The sequence below is a fragment of the Littorina saxatilis genome, linkage group LG17 (genome assembly GCF_037325665.1).
Source record: "Littorina saxatilis isolate snail1 linkage group LG17, US_GU_Lsax_2.0, whole genome shotgun sequence".
Taxonomy (NCBI): domain Eukaryota; kingdom Metazoa; phylum Mollusca; class Gastropoda; order Littorinimorpha; family Littorinidae; genus Littorina; species Littorina saxatilis.
Window position 1 is genome coordinate 42,140,102 of NC_090261.1, and position 21,166 is coordinate 42,161,267.

The window sequence follows — 21,166 nt, forward strand, 5'->3', positions numbered from 1 at the left end:
AACCTTACATTGTCTGTACAAGCAAAAGATTGTACTCACTAGCATGGTCTTTCCATTACCCGGTGGTCCAAACAGCAGCAGACCTCTGGCAGGTGCTCGCAAACCCGTGAACAGCTGAAACAAAACACAGCGGATCAGTAGGTTGCCAATCAAAGAAACAGAGACAGAGTGGAAGACAGAACAGACTGCTGAAGGAAGAGAGAAGAAGGGAAAGAAAAGAACAGAATTCTCGTTCAACAAGGCAGTGGCAGACAGAAAGCACAAGATATGACAACAGACATTTCAAACAGACAAAGGAGACACACAAGGGACTCACACATCAAAGTGAAAAGGCTCAACAGCATAAAATAGGAACATCAACAGGTGACAACAACAAAAAAGATACAGTTGACACCCCCCCCCCCCCCCCTATTAAGACTCCCTCCCTTTTAAGACCTTGATTTTTTTAGACTTTCTGTTCATAGCCTCAGTAAGTTTACCCCCGTTTTAAGACTCCCTCATTTTTAAGACCTGATTTTCTCAGATTTTTTTAGGTCTTAAAAGGGGGGTTCCACTGTACAGAACTACAGACAAGTGTGTTTACAGCCCCAGTGTGCACACTGTTCTCCTTGTTTGTTTGTTTGTTTGCTTAACGCCCAGCCGACCACAAAGGGCCATATCAGGGCGGTGCTGCTTTGACATATAACGTGCGCCACACGCAAGACAGAAGTCGCAGCACAGGCTTCATGTCTCACCCAGTCACATTATTCTGACACCGGACCAACCAGTCCTAGCACTAACCCCATAATGCCAGACGCCAGGCAGAGCAGCCACTAGATTGCCAATTTTAAAGTCTTAGGTATGACCCGGCCGGGGTTCGAACCCACGACCTCCCGATCACGGGGCGGATGCCTTACCACTAGGCCAACCGTGCTGGTACACTGTTCTCCTCTTGTGTTGACTTAACCAGTCACTGATTAGTGCTACATCTTCTATTACTCCTTTCCCTTCCATACTCTCATGGTATAAAACACTTGTTCATGGTCACAAAAACGATTCCATTTGGCCTGGTACCAAGAGACATTAACTTACCCTGAGTTATCTTGGACAATTCACATTGAATACTAACTAACTAAATAACTAGCTCTTAACAAATCACAATTCTCTATACAGTATACAAGAACAGATAATCTAATAAATATTTAAAAAACAGAAACAAAATATAAAGTTAATTCATGGTAGCCAACAACCAAGACTTACCTCTGGTCTTAGGGCAGGCAGGATGACAATCTCCTGCAAGGCCTGCTTAGCTGTTTCTTGACCAGCTACAAAAGAGGAAAACATACAGTTACATTTCAGAAGAGTGAACTTCAACTGTGATTGACCAGAAGTAGAAAAAAAAAATTGGAACTGTAAAAATCTTTAAAATCTACCAAAAATGTTGAAGATATTTTGAAACCAACGGTTACCTCCATCCATTACATGCAAGAGCAGTGCAGTATGTGTGTCTTGTCTTGTGTTTTGCGTTATGTGTTGTAATGATGTGCTGTGCTCTGTTCTACCAAGCTGTGCTATGCAGGATTAAGTTATACAGAGTGCGTGTGTGTGTGTGTGTGTGTGTGTGTGTGTGTGTGTGTGTGTGTGTGTGTGTGTGTGTGCATGTGTGTGTGTGTGTGTGTGTGTGTGTGTGTGTGTGTGTGTGTGTGTGTGTGCATGTGTGTGTGCATGCCTGCATGCGTGTGTGTGTGTGTGTGTGTATGTGCTAGTGTATGTGCGTGCATGTGTGTGTAAATGTCTGTCTGTATTTTTGTAGTGTGTGCATGAATGGAAGTCTCCCCCCCCAAAAAAAGCAACAGTGGGTTGAGTATATCCACTGTGACAATATCTTTTTTCAAAAAGTGTTAGTTGTAAAGACACAAAAAATTGCAAACATCAGATACTGACCAACATCCTTGAAGTCCACTCGAGGGCCGCTGTCCACTATCTCACTGAGAATGAGATCTGCCAGCTTCTTGTCACAGTTCTTCAGTTTCACGTTTGATACGTCTCGATTTCCATCGTTGTTTTTCAACGTCTGAAAAAAGGAACATGCAGAACATCCTTTACACAGTAAAACAATCATGCTTTTTTTCTTAACCTACTGCAAAAGAGAGTTTGTTTCTTCGTTCATGGGCTGAAACTCCCACGGCTTTTACGTGTATGACCGTTTTTACCCCGCCATTTAGGCAGCCATACGCCGCTTTCGGAGGAAGCATGCTGGGTATTTTCGTGTTTCTATAACCCACCGAACTCTGACATGGATTACAGGATCTTTTTCGTGCGCACTTGGTCTTGTGCTTGCGTGTACACACGGTGGTGTTCGGACACCGAAGAGAGTCTGCACACAAAGTTGACTCTGAGAAATAAATCTCTCGCCGAACGTGGGGACGAACTCACGCTGACAGCGGCCAACTGGATACAAATCCAGCGCGCTACCAACTGAGCTACATCCCCGCCCGCAAAAGAGAGTCTTTCCCCCTTCTTACTTATGAGCTTAAAGCGTTTTTATTTGGTTCCATTATCTCAGCGTTTTTTTCTTTGCCTGAACATTTCCCTGTTATCAATTTCTCAGAGACACACTTGAACAGCATGGTGTATTACTGAGTCAAACTACATGTAATACCTCTGATACTGAATTTACTCTCCCCTTTTTTCTGAATAAAAAAGACAACTGAGATTGCAGTGTTGTGAAATGTGTGGAAAAACATACAACTATCATAGCTGCCAACCTTCTGAAGTCAAAATCCAGGAGCCAGGGGGTCCAGGGGGACCGTTTAGTCTTGAACATAAGCAGGGAGAAGTTGTAAAATTCGGGAGATTTCCGGAAAATCCAGGAGGGTTGGCATCTATGTACTATTTCCTCCATTAATGAACACAGCATCTAAAATGGTTCTTATCTACTCCCAGGAACCAAATGCTTTACAGAAGCTCCAATTTTGCACCGACATACAAAAATGGATGAAACAGAAAAGAAATTAAACGTGGAACCTTAATTTCTGCATACATCGTTTCATTGAAGTACAAAGACAAATACATGTAACTTATAGAGCTTACATCTGGCTGTGAAGACTGCCGAGAGTGAGTGGGTCGTCTCCCAGGGTTTGGAGACATATTTGACAGCTTTCTCTCCTTGCTGCCAGACTTTTTGCGAGGCAAAGTGTTGCTTTTGTGAACTGTTATGGCCTGGCGACCTACTCTCATTGGCTTCGTCGACACTGTTATAATCCATGGGGAAAAAAACACAACTCCACCATAAGATCACTTAAGTCACATGCTAATGTAATTTGTTTTTTTAATTAAATAAATGCATAGCTCTACAGTGAAAGATGACTGTATAAACTCAAATATGTACATCTCTTTCAAACATGCAATGAATTTCACAAGCCTAATGGTACAAAAATATTGAACAGTACTGGAAACTGATAATGCACAGCCATTACGAATAAATGCGGTTATGAAAAGTTCAGCTTGAAAAATATATAAATTTGTCTCTGAAATTTCATAAACAATTCTACAATGAATGACTATATTAATGTGCAGGAATAAAATCACACAAACACAACAGAACCGCAACACCCACTAACACAACATAGAATGAAAGAAAAAGAACAACACCAGCTTACTTTAAAAAAAAATTTTTAAAAATCAAGAAGATGTGAATGCTCTATACAGTGGAACCCCCCTATTAAATAAAGCCCTACATAAATCTAAGAAAGTCTCAAATGAGGGGTCTTCAAATAGAGTACATTTACAGAGGCTATGACCAGGCCAGTTCTCAAGAGGGGGGGTGGGGGGGGGGGGGGTAAAAAATGGGGGTTCCACTGCACATGCAGAGTTCAAACAAAGGACAGACATAGCAAATACAGCATGAATGTATAAACAAATAAGAAAAGATAGGTGTGACAACAGTTTGAACTGCACTTTAGATGCATAGCTAAACTTTTGTTTGAGATCAGCTGACATGAGAAAGTTCTCAACACCTATCACTATTACACTCTTTTCTCTACTGTAACCTACAACAGACACTAAACTGATCTACACAGAACTAAAAAAAACCATAGTAACTACCACCCTAACTGCAGCCCCTCCCCCCTTCCCAAAACACAGTCAATAAGATAGCGTATCCCTCCCGTAGCACTCTGGTGTAAATGTTCATTGTATCCGACTTACGTTATACAAAACTCCATAAAAACTCCGTCGGGTTTGAATGGGTTATGGAAGAGGGGCCTTTTCTTGCAAAACCTCATAGAAATATTGGAGGGGCCAATTACTAGCGAGGGGTGTGAAGGGACAAGAGCATGTTACCACGTGTTTCCGACAGAGTTATATTCGGAATTCGTCTATTCAACCAATACAGCCCAGTCCCCCCCCCCCCCCCCCCCAAAAAAAGTCTTTAAACAAGATGAAGGTACCTTGAGGCTGTGAATGAGTGCGGTCAGCGTTTGATGCTTTAGTTTTGGGGACGGCCCCCACTGGACGAGGCGTACTGCATAAACGTATGTCATCCCCCTGCGAGTGTTTTCTGCTATCAGCACTCCTTTCACCTCTCCTTTCAGAGGACACTCTCATTTGTTGCAACAACTTGTCTGGACCACAGCAAACAATAACAACACCATAGATAAATCAAAATAAAAAGCAAAAATAATAGCAGCCCCACAACATCATACTGAGACAACAATGAAAATAAAATGGACATGTATACAAACGGTGTCTGATACAGTTATAGGAGCTTAGACAATACAAAACCTGTGTGCAAGACCAGAATGTTGTGAGCTTGTACAACTTGGCAAACAAAGTCCACCATCTACACATAAAAAACTACAGCATGCATCTGAAATCTAAAAAACAAAGCAACATACAATAACACTGCAAACAAACATGGTTGAAGCAGGGTCACCTCTCAGAATACATTTCACAACAACAAACCATCAACACACAGATATATATATATATCTGAGGGGCTGGTGCCGGCAATCCCGCCTGACAAGTTCCTGACCCCTCAAAAACCAGGACGTCTCATTCGTCCACGTCAATCTTCCAGAGACTTTAGCACCTCGAATCCAGTAGACAACTACATCAGGAACAATAGCAGATGCTTCACTGTGCCACGCTGTAACACTGAGCAATACAGACATTCGTTTTTTCCAAAGACTGTAGTGGCCTGGAACCAATTAGATGAAGAAACTGTAAACTCGGCATCGACCGAGAGCTTCAAGTCGGCGCTGGCAGTAGCCAGACGACGATAAAGAACTAGCTGCGCACCCCCACTCCGCTGCAACAATGCCAGACATCTGGATGACTTGTTCTACAAGTGCAGCGTAACAGACAGATACAGATACAGATACAGATATATATTCAAAGAAGAAAGGTTTAAAAGGTGGGTTTTTTTTGTTTTACATTTTAATTATAACCATATCATATGGTACAAAACACAGATTCTCTACACTCATGGGCTGAATTGGTCATCCTCTGTAACCCTACACTAAATTTATGCTGCCATGCATGTTTTCACAGCGTGATGTTAAAGCCCCAGTATGACTAAAATGGTTTACAGAACGATTTAAATCTTCTCATGAAAAAAGCAGTTCGAACCTTATCGAACACACTTGCAATAGCATTTAATAGTTCGTTTGAATGGCTATTTAGCTCGCGTAAACCACACACCTGTTTTCGTGGTTTATCTAACCCCTGAGCCATCGTGAACCCGTGCGATCCACTTTCCTTTTTTTCACAATTTAGTAGTCAGTTTGTGATTTCAATGCGACTCGTTGTATGCAATAGCACGTTATTGTGTACCTCTGAATCTAAAACGCAACAAACAGCTGCAAGTCACACAAACTGAGCAGTGGCGGGTGACCGTTCAAAAAAATCTGGCGACACGCAGAACATTCTTCTGTTACAAGAACCACGTTTTGCGGGACACACTTCCAGGCTATCTTTTTTTAAACTTTCAAAACTTCGAGTTGTACTGATCTTGTCTTGATGAAAAAAGAATTCTTTTGTGATTTAAGAATGTTTGTGTAACAAGCTGTCAATTTATTATTTAGTTTTTAAAAGTTAGGTCTAGCGCCAAAACGCGCTGCCCGATTGTCTGATCAGACAATCCGGCTCGCCACACAAAAATAAATTCTTTGAAAATTGCTCGCTCTAAATTGTTCGATGTTCTCAAGCGGTGAGTGTTCAAACGAAAGGGTGTTTGAACTGTGTGTAAAAGCCTGACAGTGTCTGTGATGGTTTACGGGAGGCTTACTGTGCCTTTAAATATTATTTACAGCATTTTGATTACAACAAAATTTATTCACAGTAAAGATGGTAATCAAAGTATTTTTTTCAATAACAGCTACACTGTTAAGACCACTCTTAGAGTTAGACTGAAGACAGTACAGGTACAGACATCACAGCCCTGAGAGAAAAAAAACAGACTACACTGAGCAGCAAATAAAATCACACAGTACAGAAAGGAAACATGAACACAAAAAAGCACTTGATAAAATGTATACCTAATACTTCCAGCCTGTCTTTGGCCATCACCAAGTTGGTCATCATCTTCTCTTTCAAGCGTTTGGCTCGCTGGAATGTTTCACCTGGAAAAAAGATGAGCAAGGAAGTTTCCACACAAATTAAACAGCAAGATGACAAGTCTCACTGTTTAAATAAAACACTTTTCTTTAATACGACAACTTTCCAACCTTTCATATTCATGGTATGGAGAAAGTGATGGTTGTGTTTTTTTTTTACCACTTTCGTGTGTGATAATCCATAAGCTCTAGAAGGAAATGTATTATTTATGGATTAGGGCAATCTTACCGACCTTTTTTTCCTGAAACTTTTATTGGTACCACTCCCAAAAAATAATTAGTTTGATAGAGAATGGGACATTTACTATTTAGCACTCCATACCCACAGAAAATAAAGAGTGTGTGATCTGCACCAAGGGAAATAACCAACAAAAACAAAACAACACCTACCAGTCCTACTTTTTACATTTAGTCAAGTTTTGACTAAATGTTTTAACATAGAGGGGGAATCGAGACGAGGGTCGTGGTGTATGTGTGTCTGTCTGTGTTTATTTTTGAAACTTTATATTAAATTACATATTCTTACCCAACTCACATAGATAGCAGATTGCTAATTAAGGTGGTGGGGAAATATTCACAGTCAATATCTTGTAAGTACTTGTCCGGCAGCAACTATAGCCGGCAGACCATGTGTACTATAATGGCGGGTACTTGATATATCCCGCAGATAGAAATTCATGAATACGACCTTGGACGTCCAATAAGCTGCATACATAACTTCTGCAAGTCTTCCATACTTGAGTACAGCTAAAGAAGAGGCCCACACTCTGACTTCTTGAGTCCGTGCTGCCTGAAGAGGGAGGACTGACTGCCCCCCCCCCCCCCCCCCCCTTTTCTTGCCATCACTTGTAGGCATGTCTAATCAATGTTGCAGTCCATCTAGCTACGGTTGACTTCGCTAAGTCATTGCCTCTACCAGTGTTGATGGATATGAACAAGAGCCTTTGTTTTGGTGATCTAAACGGAACAGTGCGAGTCAGAAAAGCTTTCAAAACTCGAAATGGTCAATTGGTTAAAAATGGCTCTAACGGAGCCAAAATATTGCTCAGCGGTTTGAATTGTATTATCGGAGCTGGTTTATGCTTATTTGCGAGAAAATTTGAACGAAACCTAAGAGCCATAGATCCGTCTTTCTCCAAAGAGATGTCTATAGCAAAACCAGACAGACAATGCACTTACTTCCACTTCTGGAAGAAGCTAGTAGAGTAACCATGACCGCTTTCCGTGTTAGATTAGCAAGGCTAGCTTTTGTAACGGCTCAAAGAATCCGATCTCAAATACTCCAAAACTAGGAGCAAATCCCAAGTCGGGACGGGAGATTTGTTTTCAGCAAACCGAAGGGAGGCTCCCTTTATCACGCTGGCGATAACGCCCCTAAGTGAAATAGTGCAACCTAGCTGTTACAGTGTAACTGATATCGCGTATCGTCTTACTTCAAAGAAGTAGGAGAAAATTCCCTGGCCAGAAAGCCAGGATGTGGTTCGCCACCTGCATTGAACGGGAAGAAGTGGAGTTCTTTCCGTTAACATTACGCCATTTGGTCCAAGTCAGCCAAATGTGAGGTGTAAATCGAAGACGTTCAACCCCTATGGGATCTCTGAACCAAATCCAGAGTTGAGGCCGAAGCCCCTGAGCGTCTGTATGATTCCCGTACAATTGCCTAAAGGATGTTCGTCAAATCCGGTGTAACCGGAAGCGGTTCCGTAGTTAGAACAAAAGAATAAGTTAAGTTCATAGGCTTGGTGTTAACCGAGGCCTACGGATAGCGCTCAGCGAGTGATGCGCTACTTGCGCAGGTGACGCAAGCCAAGGCAATGCCGCAGCAGGTGCTTCACCGAGCGCTGGAGTGGTGGAAAATGAGAATCATTTGGGAAAACTTTCGCAAGTTCAAATGCCACCGAGGGATGCTCTAAGAACTTAAAAGTTCGAAGATTTTCCTGAGAAGGCTCAAATCAGCAAAGCTGAAGGTGGAGGAACAGCAGATGACGACGCTACCACTACTCCCTCAGGGAAATATTGTGTAGTGACCTCTGCGGCTAAGGACCAACTTAGTTGGCAGCTTAACCGGAAGTCGAAAAAGGGGCATCGCCATCTGCCTGAGGCATCGTCTTCCACATCCTCATCATCCTGTTCCGGAGTATCCCAACAATCATCGAAAGTGTGAGATCCGGAAATCAGCCTGAGAAGGCGCAAAATCAGCCAAAGCTGAGGGTGGAGGAACAGCATATGACGATGCTACAGCTACCCCCTCAGGGAAATAGCGTGTAGTAACCTCTGCTGCTAATGCCAACAAAGATGGCAGCTTAGCCGGAAGTCGAAAAGGGGCATCCCCATCTGCCTCCGAAGCATCGTCTTCCATATATCCTCTTCATCCTGTTCCGGAGTATCCCAACGATCATCGAATGGATGGGATTCGGAAATCATCCCCACAGAGGCAACATCGGCCAAAACCGGAAGAGGTTGGGAAAAAAACCGGAAGATGGAAGTCCTTGACCGGATCCTCCATCGACCTGCCTCATGCCAGCTGAAACACTGGAAGCGGAAGTGGATGCAGCCTGTGCAACAGCAGCAGAAATCGCAAAAGCGGAACTGGAAGCCGAAGGCTGATGAATGCCAACCGCCAACACGGAAGTGTTATCGGCGGAAGGCAATACCATCCTGCCACCGGAAGCCGCAGCCGCGGAAGCGGAACCAGCAGTGGATTGGTAAGCATCAGCATCAACCGGATCCAACGAATGGCGACCGGAAGACACTGTTGTCCTACTACCGGAAGTAGCGGACACATGCTCTTCACATCCCAACCCGTTTGTAACGAACCCGTGCGAGCGACCGTGCGTTACCTACTCCGGAAGGGAGCAGCAGAGAAGCCTAACTTGCTATTTGTTCACAATCAGCAGTTAACATGTCCTGAACCTCAGAATAAACAATGACAAAAAGAGGACAAGAAGCTCCTCTCGCTTAACTTCATTATGGTTGTAACACCTGTGGTTATTAACCGAAGCTGAAATGTCAACTGAGGGAGAAGCGGTATCTATCAACAATAGAATAGAATGCTGCTTATCAGGTTAAAGTCTCAAACCAAAGACGACTTCTCGCTAAGGAACCTTTTAGAACTTTGAGAGCTATGAGTAGTAGAAGAAGTTCGTGGTTTAGCGCCAGGTTTAACCGTTTTGCCCAATTGAGAAACAGGTGAGCATGCAAGTCTGCTTGGCAGAGCTCTTAGTTTTCTCTTTATGTCTAGGTTGTCGGCCATTTTGAAAGTAAAAAATGGCGGACAACTGTTACAAAAGACAAGTGGCAAAACTTTCAAAAACACTAAGAAATCTTCTCGTAATACAAAAAAGGAACGCTCTCACCGATTCCTGAAGAAGTGAAGAAGGACGTTGATATGTTACCAAGATTCGATGGCCTTCCCTGAAAGATAGGCCGATGGCTTAAGAAAAAGCCTGAGCACCTCAAACACGTCATGCAACGTGGGTTGAAGGAAAAGGAATGAGTGTCACCGGTGTATGTCCGGCGCATGCGCAGGACATCGGTAGGGGAGGTAACTACCATGGACCATACCTTATTTGGTATAGAGTTTTGATTTTAAGAGTTACCTCCCGTGTTACCATGGATGAGTGCTTCAATACCTTAGCAACAAAATGAAGTTATTGCTATCTATGTGAGTTGGGTAAGAATATGTAATTTAATCAAAAAACATATGATATGTTTGGATTAAAAACACGCTCAGAAAGTTAAAACGAAGAGAGGCACAGAAAAGCGTGCTATGCAGTACAGCGAAACCACTACCGCGCTAAAAAGGCTCGTCAGTTTCACTCCGTTTTGCACAAGCGGCGGACTACGGTCATTGTGAAAAAATGCAGTGCGTTTAGTTTTATTCTGAGTTCCACAGCTTGACTAAATGTAGTAATTTCGCCTTACGAGACTTGCTTTTTTTTATCATGTTACCCTAATCTAACATATTTAGAGGTGGGTGTGGGGGGGTCGGTTTGTTCAAATACCTTCCCCACCGACGTCCACTGCTATGCCTTTCTCCAGCTCATGGATTCCCTTCTTGTACATTTCCACTGCAATGTCTTTGCGCGCTGAAACAAGAGAACAAATTCATATTAATCCAGGCACAGGATTCACATGAAAATTGTGTCAACGACATATTTGTTCCCAGGCATTGTACTGGTTCAAAGTTAATTGGAAACATGAACGTTGAAATCAGGACGGGGGGGGGGGTTTACTTTTCTGTTTTACAATAATATGAATCATGATTACCAATTCAGTGATGCTTTTTAACAATATGGCCAGCAAAAGGCATTATTTTTCTGTTGCTCAGATGGCCAAGGGTGAAGGGATAAGACTAATTAGGGACAAACAAAAACTTGAACTGTAGCGGTGTGTAGTATAAAAAGTGACAGGAACAGTTTACCAATATGTATAGTTTCGTGTATAGTTTCTGTTGGTTTCAAGACAGGCATGGGAATTGAAAATTGTAAAAAAGGCGGAAAATTTATAACTGAAGACGCGAAGCGTCATGTCGACGGCGCGAAGCGCCTAGCCTTACTAGGGGGGTCCGGGGGCATGCCCCCCCGGAAATTTTTTTCTCCAAAGAACCCAGATGGTGCAATCTGGTGTCATCTGAGCTCCAAGTTTGCCATTAAATTCTGTTCTTAGAATCAGAGTTTTTAGTACAAAAATGTACCAATTTTTGCTTTTTTGAAGAAAAAAATATATACATGTATTATATGGTTTAAATTTGTTAAAAAATTGATCTGAGACAAACAGGAACATGTAACTTGTAACACAATCTGTGCAATCTGGTTTACTTTCAAACATACAAGTTCAAGTAACTGAGGCGGGCGGTAGCAGTGCGTGAACAAAGTACGGAAAGTTTTCGCGGGCTTTTGCGCAAAGGCCAAAGTAACCGGTGCTTTTTTTTGTGTGCCTCCCCCCTTTATTTTTTCGGCGGACACTTTTGCATTTTCGGCGGAACAAAAAAACAAATTCGGCGGAAATCCGTCGTTTGGCGGACAATTCCCATGCCTGCAAGAGTAGAAACTGTCACAAACATCTATGTACATGTATCAACTAAAATGTGTAACAAAAAGGCTTTCAGAGAGTACCAGGCATTTGAAATTGAAGTTCCACATAAATACAACTTAAAAGTAAGAAGTCTGTGATTCTGTCTGTTGCACTTGCAGCTCAGCAACACTGTACAGCCAGGCACCACCAGATGTGATTAACCAAGAGAACATAACCCAATAAACTCCTACAACCAGAAGCTGATCAATAAATTTCCTCTGCTGCGGAGCTATAGTACATCAATACACCTGGCACTGTTCTGCCCAACACGTCTTCCCTTTAGTTTTATCAGAAGGCTTTGATAGCTTAAAAAACAAAACACTGACATAAAACAGCAATAAAACCAGCATGACAATTGACATAAATTAAACAGAGACAAAAGCAGCATGTCACTGCAACTGATCATGAGTTAGTTTGGGTACCGGTTAGTTTCAGCTGATGTGAAAGTGATGCTGAATGAACTTAGATCTGCGTACAACAGCAAATCACGGAACAGGTTGATTCAGGTTTAACCACTGTTTCCTCAAGATGGACAAGTCAACATTATTTGGCGAACCAAACGGTCCAGCATCCCCATTTCATAGCAACAGAGTGAGACTGAATGTAAACAAACCTGAGTCCTCTTCATCGATCTTGAGAGCACGGGAGATGTACTCGAATGCCTTCCTGTGGTGATGCTTCTGGAGCGCTAAGGCAGGCTCCCCGGGACCTACCCCGTGTCGGCCCTTGTCGTTGGATGCCATGGGAGACGACAGACAAGGAGATTCCTCATCAGACGCCCTCGAGCCAGCTGACCGCAGAGTCAAAGCTCGTCTGCTGCGGCAGCGGAGGAGCACCAGAACGATCCAAAGCTGGTACGCTAACGTCCGTAAAACGGCGAAAATGAACAAAAGCGGGGCTGCAAAAACGCGGATGTTTTGCCCGTGGAAAGATCTGTAGTTGCGGTTCGGCGGTTTCTTGCCTTTACCGTCTCTTCGCCGTCCAAAGCCTCTCGGAGGCCCGGGTCCCTTTCGCTGCATAATCGAAGCATTCCGCCATGTTCTGGCACTGGCTGCCGGGAAAACAGGAAGTGTGCAAATGACGTCATTTTGGGGAAACCCCCCTCTACATTGGGAAATCTCGGTAGTCGGGCAGGAAAAGCAAGTCTGAGCTTGCTGTGACTGTGCGTGTGTTGTGCATGTTGCGATGAGGTCAGCAGCAGTTTAGTCAGCAGACCCAACCTGAGAGATGCGAAAAAGAATGACTAGTTCAACTAGTACATGTAGTTGTGTCCCGTCAGGTAATGTTTGAGTCCTGCTCTTTTGACTTTGGAAAGCCATTTCAAAATTCATGAGAATACAGTCATTATTATGGTGCTCGATTTTATTTGTGTCAGTGTGTGTGTGTGTGTAGTTAATCTGTCACCCTTATACAATCAAAATGTGTGATATATCATACAGTAATGGGTGTTCACACGTATGCAGTACTGAGTTGTAGTTTCTTTGTTCACTTACTTATTAATAATTCATCATGTTATGTATTTATCACCAATAAACACTTGCATTATCCACACACACACACACACACAAACATTCACTGGACACACAAATAATACATCTAAAGAAAAAAGCCATACAAAATGTTCAGGTAATATTTTTATTCCCCATCCATAGTTGCATCTTTCATGAGGGAAAAGCAGAGCAATAACCTTTCATTTAACAATGTCACAGATAACACCATTCACTCTTTTTCAGAAAACAAACTTGCATAGTCTCTCACTGTCTCACACACACACACACACACACACACACACACACACACACTCTCTCTCTCTCTCTCTCCCTCTTTCACCCACACACACACCCACACATTCAAAGATCAAATCTGCCAATGTAACTACCTGTAGCAACAGCAACTACACAACAAAAATTAGGTGATTCGTTAAAAGCTAACTAACAACAGCTTACACCTCTATCAACAAAATGCACTAAATGATATACGCATGGGTGCAACCTGGAAAATTCCAAAAACCGGCAAAAGTTGGGGTCCAGCTTTTTTAGTATTTAAAATGCCAAAAAAAAACTCTCCTGGAACAAAAACATCGGCAGCCGATGAAACCAAAAACCGGCTGCCGGCGTGTAGCCGGCAGAGTTGCACCCATGTATACGTTGAATAGAGCAGGCTAGCTTAAAAGCATGATTATCATGTATTAACATGAAGGCAAGCAAACATTGCTGGGTTGTTCTACAGAGCTGCATTGGTCCAGCTTGCGACATGAATTTTCCGTTTTTTTAATGCTTAATTTGTTTATCAAATAGAAAATGAATGCATTCTCTTCATTTATGTCATACTCTATTTAATTAATGATACAAACACCTTTTTAAAGTTTAGTATCCATATTCTGTCTGTCCAATTTGTGTTAAAACAAGAAGGGCAAAGCCCATACGACTCACATGCTTGACCTTGACTAAACCTAGCAATGACATCATACACTAAGAACTGCTTTACACATTTTTCCTACCAAAATACATGTGACCTTGACCCAAGGTCAAGGTCATCCAAGGTCATGCAACACAAAGCTGTTAATTCAAGACATAGGAAGTACAATGGTGCTTATTGGCTCTTTCTACCATGAGATATGGTCACTTTTAGTGGTTCACTACCTTATTTTGGTCACATTTCATAAGGGTCAAAGTGACCTTGACCTTGATCATATGTGACCAAATGTGTCTCATGATGAAAGCATAACATGTGCCCCACATAATTTTTAAGTTTGAAACAGTTATCTTCCATAGTTCAGGGTCAAGGTCACTTCAAAATAGGTATACAATCCAACTTTGAAGAGCTCCTGTGACCTTGACCTTGAAGCAAGGTAAACCAAACTGGTATCAAAAGATGGGGCTTACTTTGCCCTATATATCATATATAGGTGAGGTATTGAATCTCAAAAACTTCAGAGAAAATGGGAAAAATGGGAAAAATAGCTGTTTTTTAGACAACATTTATGGCCCCTGCGACCTTGACCTTGAAGCAAGGTCAAGATGCTATGTATGTTTTTTGGGGCCTTGTCATCATACACCATCTTGCCAAATTTGGTACTGATAGACTGAATAGTGTCCAAGAAATATCCAACGTTAAAGTTTTCCGGCCGGCCGGCTGGACGGACGACTCGGGTGAGTACATAGACTCACTTTTGCTTCGCATGTGAGTCAAAAATGGGGGGGGGGGGGGGGAGGGGGGGGGAATAAAAATCATGTTACACTCTCTGGATGCCATGCTATAGGATTAATGTATTTAAAATATTTCAGACACTCAGTCTGTGCAAGTATTCATTCTTGTTTCTGTAAACCAGGAAATTGTTCGGTAATACATGTTGCATTTATCAATTAAATCAAACAATTACAAATGGCACAATTCAAATTGTAAAAGAACATGTGGTTACTTTTAACAACTCTGTACAAATTGGGTAAAAATTACCTGCATATTCTCAACAACAAAAAAACAAAGAAAGAAAAAAAACAAAACACTCACATGAATAAAGTATCATGAATTTGTTTGATATTTTTTTCTTCATAATGTTGACAGTAAAATCAAGGACATAGGAAACTGGTTTGAAAAATTGTCACAAAGTCAACGGATTGTGCACATTTTTACCCCTGAAGTTTGTCATGTGTTTCTCTGGTAAAACAAAAATATGGGTTGAAGAAGATTCTATGTCCAAGGTAGATCTTTTTACATTTAGTCAAGTTTTGACTAAATGTTTTAACATAGAGGGGGAATCGAGACGAGGGTCATAGTGTATGTGTGTATGTGTGTGTGTGTGTGTGTGTGTGTGTGTGTGCGTGTGTAGAGCGATTCAGAGTAAACTACTGGACCGATCTTTATGAACTTTGACATGAGAGTTCCTGGGTATGATATCCCCAGACGTTTTTTTCATTTTTTCGATAAATGTCTTTGATGACGTCATATCCGGCTTTTTGTAAAAGTTGAGGCGGCACTGTCACACCCTCATTTTTCAATCAAATTGATTGAAATTTTGGCCAAGCAATCTTCGACGAAGGCCGGACTTCGGTATTGCATTTCAGCTTGGTGGCTTAAAAATTAATTAATGACTTTGGTCATTAAAAATCTGAAAATTGTAAAAAAAAATAAATTTATAAAACGATCCAAATTTACGTTCATCTTACTCTTCATCATTTTCTGATTCCAAAAACATATAAATATGTTATATTTGGATTATAAAATAGCTCTGAAAATTAAAAAAATTAAAAATTATGATCAAAATTAAATTTTCGAAATCAATTTAAAAACACTTTCATCTTATTCCTTGTTGGTTCCTGATTCCAAAAACATATGGATATGATATGTTTGGATTAAAAACACGCTCAGAAAGTTAAAACGAAGAGATAAGAGGTACAGAAAAGCGTGCTATGCAGCAAAGCGAAACGACTACAGCGCTGAAGAGGCTCGTCAGTTTCACTCTGTTTTGCACAAGCGGCGGACTACGGTCATTGTGAAAAAATGCAGTGCGTTCAGTTTCATTCTGTGAGTTCGACTGAGCTTGACTAAATGTTGTATTTTCGCCTTACGCGACTTGTTTTTTTCTTTTCTTATGTAATACATGCCATGGTGTCAACACGTGTGATGAGAACAAGAACATGCAAATTCATACATTATCTCATATTTAATACATTGTTAAACAACCAAGAAAAAGAAAACCTGCATAAACAGTTGCCTGGAAAATGTCTTAAATGCTGCCCCAAGAAAGTCAGTGACATGAGTGGTCATTGTACACTGTTGCTGACACATTTAGACATTATATGTACAAATAAAACTAAAAAAAGAAACAAACAAAAACAGTTGTGTGTTCATAGTCGAACAGAAAAATGTGATAGATCACTACAAAAACTTCTGTTCTTGATCGTTACCATGCAATATGAAAATCATCTTGCGCTCACCTCATGAACAATTTACATTAACAATTCAGCACCACAATGAACAACAATATTCCACATGAGTTCTGATTCATTGCAATTTCAAACACATGCTCAATGCAGTTTTTGAAAATACATTGTCACTTGCTGTTTTATGACCAAGGGACAAAAACAATCAGAAAATAAAGAGAAGCTTCTTGGAGTAAACAAAGATTGCAATATGCAATGCATGCACACATCCCCAACACACATACGTGTAAATATGCATGGCATGATGTTAAAAATGTTAAATACATCATGTCAGTGTAACAGGATCTGCCCCATCCTCTTCGTACACTTGATAGCTGGTGCCTTGAAAGGAACAAACAGCAACAACATCTCAACAAAACTAACAAACATTTTTTTCTTTCTTTCTTTCTTTATTTGGTGTTTAACGTCGTTTTCAACCACGAAGGTTATATCGCGACGGGGAAAGAGGGGGGAGATGGGATAGAGCCACTTGTTAATTGTTTCTTGTTCACAAAAGCACTAATCAAACAAGAAGAGCAAACGCTCGATCGAGTCACTTTCGCAGTTCTGAATATTATATGAGGCATCAGATGGACAGGAAGAAATTGCTATTCACAACACAATGAGTCACGTTCACATAAAATTTGAGCCCGGTCACTTTTATAGTTTCCGAGAAAAGCCCAACGTTAAGTTGTGTGTTGCCGAACAGAAAAGGCTAGTTATCTCCCTTGTTTTTCTGATAACGTTCGTAAAAGGCTACAGATGTAAATACTTTGATGTAAAGAATAATCCTACAAAGTTTCAATCACATCCGATGAACTTTGTCAAAGATATAAAATGTCTAATTTTTCCTTTGACGCTGACCTGTGACCTTGAAAAAGGTCAAAGGTCAACGAAACCATCGTTAAAGTGTAGAGGTCATTGGAGGTCACGACTAAACAAAATATGAGCCCGATCGCTTTGATAGTTTCCGAGAAAAGTCCAACGTTAAGGTGGTGTCTACGGACGGCCGGCCGGACGGCCGGCCGGACAGACTAACACTGACCGATTACATAGAGTCACTTTTTCTCAAGTGACTCAAAAATTGCTCCAGGGGCTTGCAACGTAGTACAATATATGACCTTACTGGGAGAATGCAAGTTTCCAGTACAAAGGACTTAACATTTCTTACATACTGCTTGACTAAAATCTTTACAACCATTGACTATATTCTATACAAGAAACACTTAACAAGGGAAAAAGGAGAAACAGAATCCGTTAGTCGCCTCTTACGACATGCTCGGGAGCATCGGGTAAATTCTTCCCCCTAACCCGCGGGGGGCAAACATTTTTGTTCCTATTGTCTCAGCTTCAAGAGTTTGAAAAGGGTACAGTGTGAGAAAAACAAGTAAATGCATGGCACACAGGTGTAAAACTTACCTGTATCATTTACAAACAAAGCTCGCTTTTTTCCCTGGTCTAAATGAGGCAATTTAAATCTCATCTAATTCATTCATTTGTGTCCTCACAGTTTGAGAAGCTGAGGAAATAATAAGCAAAAATAATAATAAGCACTGTGTAACCAATAAATGGTGAGACCCAAAAATACCCTAATGGACTACTCTAAATGACATGATATATACATAGTTAACAAGTCACGAGCAAGCATACAGTTTAAATAACAATGTGCCTCAGTTGTAATACAATGAAAAATGTGCACTAAAACAAAGTGCTTCAACGCAGTAATAAGCATAATCTTTTTCTCTTTTGTATTAGCTACTCGCCACAACTGTAACTGACAATTCTAATGCTGCCTCTATCAGGTTTTTAGTCAGCTCTGGGAGGGAATATATATTAATGCCCTGAAGTTGTTCAAATTTGCATTTTCTCAGTGCTGACTGTATGAATAAACCATCAATGTTTTAAATGTTTGCCAATACAGCTGTACACCCGTACACTGTATGATATCGGAACAGTTTATCACCAGATCCCCAATTTATTTGTGGCTGTAATTTTCTGTGTCTTGGTCATTGTTTGAATAATTCATTTCTGGAATCAGTTGATCACACATTTGATTTTGAGTCTGTCTTCAAGAGCAGGGTGTGTATCTAAGCATCTTTTGTAGCATCCATTTTATCAATATACGGCTGAACCATCTCAAAAACGCTAGAGCTGAGAAGGGTGCCCGTGTCGTCAAAGCGCACTCCTTCCAACACTCCGCTGGCAAAGAGACTGTTCAGGGACAGCAGGTTATTGGCAGAGGAGAGAGAAACCAAGGTCCCCGACGGCAGGTTATTGCTGACACCTGGCACACTGTCGCTATTGATGCTAACACGCTTCTGCAAGATGGGTGGGCCCATTTCTGCAGGCTCTCGTTTCAGCTGATCGTTCACCTTTACATAAGTGATACTGGGCTGTTCCTTAGCCAGCTGCGGGTTCTGAGGTTCATCCACGACCCAAGGAGAAAAAACTTTTAATTTTCTGCGAGTAGTAGGTCCTCCGCTACTGCTGCTACCAACTCGGTCAGAACTAGGCCGGCGCGGCGTTTCCAGAACTCTGATGTTTGAATTAGCCACATTGGGTACCCCTGTGGTAGCAGTGTTCCATTCTGATGTCGGGACAGAAACTGCCCGTGGAGCGTCTGACAGCAAGGTCAAGCTGGTGAGATCTCCTCCGCTGCTGAGAGCTTGCTGAGCGTCATGCACATACATGACAACGTCGGACGATGGACCCTGCTGCGTGCGGAGGTACACCACTTCACCCGTCAAAAGATCCTTGGCCAGAACAAGGTCGTCCTGCTGATGCAAGGGGACTCCATCCTGCACACTGGCTGCTGCTGCAGCGGTGTTAGCGTTAAGGGGGCAGGTGACAGTGACAGGCAGGTGGCTGTCCATCGGCTCAATTTTGTATTCTTCAGCCCCAGGATCTGCTGAAAATTACCAAAAATTGTCAATGAAACAAGAAAAAAAGTCACAGATAAATAATAAAAACATGTGACTAGATGGTTAGTGAAACAAGAAAAACAATCACACTAAAAACATGTGACAAAGATATCTGAAGGAATGTTGAGGCCTTTTATGTCATGTACACAGTGTAGGATTTTCTTTTTTCTTAGCTACCGGGACTATAAGCAACTTTTTTGGAAGCGCCCTATGTGTTGTTAAAATAGAAATCCCTGGCCAAGTTTCATCTCAGACATCAAAAAGTCGCGTAAGGCGAAAATACAATATTTAGTCAAGTAGCTGTGGAACTCACAGAATGAAAGTGAACGCAATGTAATTTTTCAGCAAGACCGTATACTCGTAGCATCGTCAGTCCACCGCTCATGGCAAAGGCAGTGAAATTGACAAGAAGAGCGGGGTAGTAGTTGCGCTAAGAAGGATAGCACGCTTTTCTGTACCTCTCTTTGTTTTAACTTTCTGAGCGTGTTTTTAATCCAAACATATCATATCTATATGTTTTTGGAATCAGGAACCGACAAGGAATAAGATGAAAGTGTTTTTAAATTGATTTCGACAATTTAATTTTGATAATAATTTTTATATATTTAATTTTCAGAGCTTGTTTTTAATCCGAATATAACATATTTATATGTTTTTGGAATCAGCAAATGATGGAAAATAAGATAAACGTAAATTTGGATCGTTTTATAAATTTTTATTTTTTTTTACAATTTTCAGATTTTTAATGACCAAAGTCATTAATTAATTTTTAAGCCACCAAGCTGAAATGCAATACCGAACCCCGGGCTTCGTCGAAGATTACTTGACCAAAATTTCAACCAATTTGGTTGAAAAATGAGGGCGTGACAGTGCCGCCTCAACTTTCACGAAAAGCCGGATATGACGTCATCAAAGACATTTATCAAAAAAATGAAAAAAACGTTCGGGGATTTCATACTCAGGAACTCTCATGTCAAATTTCATAAAGATCGGTCCAGTAGTTTAGTCTGAATCGCTCTACACACACACACAGACAGACAGACAGACAGACAGACACACACACACACACACACACACACACATACACCACGACCCTCGTCTCGATTCCCCCCTCTACGTTAAAATATTTAGTCAAAACTTGACTAAATATAAAAAGACCGCAACTTATTGTTGACTGACTGACTCTCCCTTACCTATGTTCTGTCTGTTCTTGTTGACCTTTTCCTTGACGCGACGCTTGATGCTGTCAGCACCGTTAGGCTGGACATCATCAGTAGCTGTAAGAAACAAAACAAAGCTTTACTTAAAGAGATACGATATCGGTTTTAAAAAAATCAAAAGCAAGACATCTTTTTTTTTTTACCCTTTCTTTCAAAGTGAAATCTCTGACGTCAAAAGCCAAACAAATTCTGAAAGATTTTATAACGTGAATAATGGCGTCACATAAAAATTCAGTCACTTCTTCTGCATGTCTTCTGGGGAAGTGACAAACAAAATTTGAGAACAATTTTTTGTCTAGGTGACTTCCACACATCAGCAGTAGAAAACTAATTGTGATTGTACTGGAATTGTATATCATTATGAATGAAACTTTGTAGTTTGATCATGTCGACGGGCGCTGTGGCGGGGTGGTAAGACGTCGGCCTCTTAA

General features: G+C 41.3%; 2 protein-coding genes across 5 annotated transcripts in view; both read right to left on the bottom strand.

Moving 5' to 3' along the window:
• Window positions 1-12,931, bottom strand: part of LOC138952973 (spastin-like) — an 18,309-nt gene extending 5,378 nt beyond the window's left edge. The window contains exons 1-8 of one of the 2 annotated variants that reach the window (XM_070324739.1): window positions 12,286-12,929; window positions 10,601-10,684; window positions 6,519-6,602; window positions 4,431-4,604; window positions 3,073-3,233; window positions 1,924-2,053; window positions 1,240-1,304; window positions 40-114 (exon numbers count right to left, since the gene is read on the bottom strand). In XM_070324739.1, coding sequence (XP_070180840.1) covers window positions 40-114; window positions 1,240-1,304; window positions 1,924-2,053; window positions 3,073-3,233; window positions 4,431-4,604; window positions 6,519-6,602; window positions 10,601-10,684; window positions 12,286-12,691 — 1,179 coding nt within the window. In that variant the 5' untranslated portion in view covers window positions 12,692-12,929. Of the gene's footprint in view, window positions 1-39; window positions 115-1,239; window positions 1,305-1,923; window positions 2,054-3,072; window positions 3,234-4,430; window positions 4,605-6,518; window positions 6,603-10,600; window positions 10,685-12,285 lie in introns of both variants that reach the window. The other variant, XM_070324740.1, reaches the window with a different exon arrangement.
• Window positions 12,932-13,293: 362 nt separating this feature from the next.
• Window positions 13,294-21,166, bottom strand: part of LOC138952972 (uncharacterized) — a 30,231-nt gene continuing 22,358 nt past the window's right edge. For 2 of the 3 annotated variants that reach the window (XM_070324735.1, XM_070324737.1), the window contains exons 11-12: window positions 20,709-20,792; window positions 13,294-19,502 (exon numbers count right to left, since the gene is read on the bottom strand). In XM_070324735.1, the coding sequence (XP_070180836.1) occupies window positions 18,682-19,502; window positions 20,709-20,792 (905 nt within the window). In that variant the 3' untranslated portion in view covers window positions 13,294-18,681. The remainder of the gene's footprint in view (window positions 19,503-20,708; window positions 20,793-21,166) is intronic. The other variant, XM_070324736.1, reaches the window with a different exon arrangement.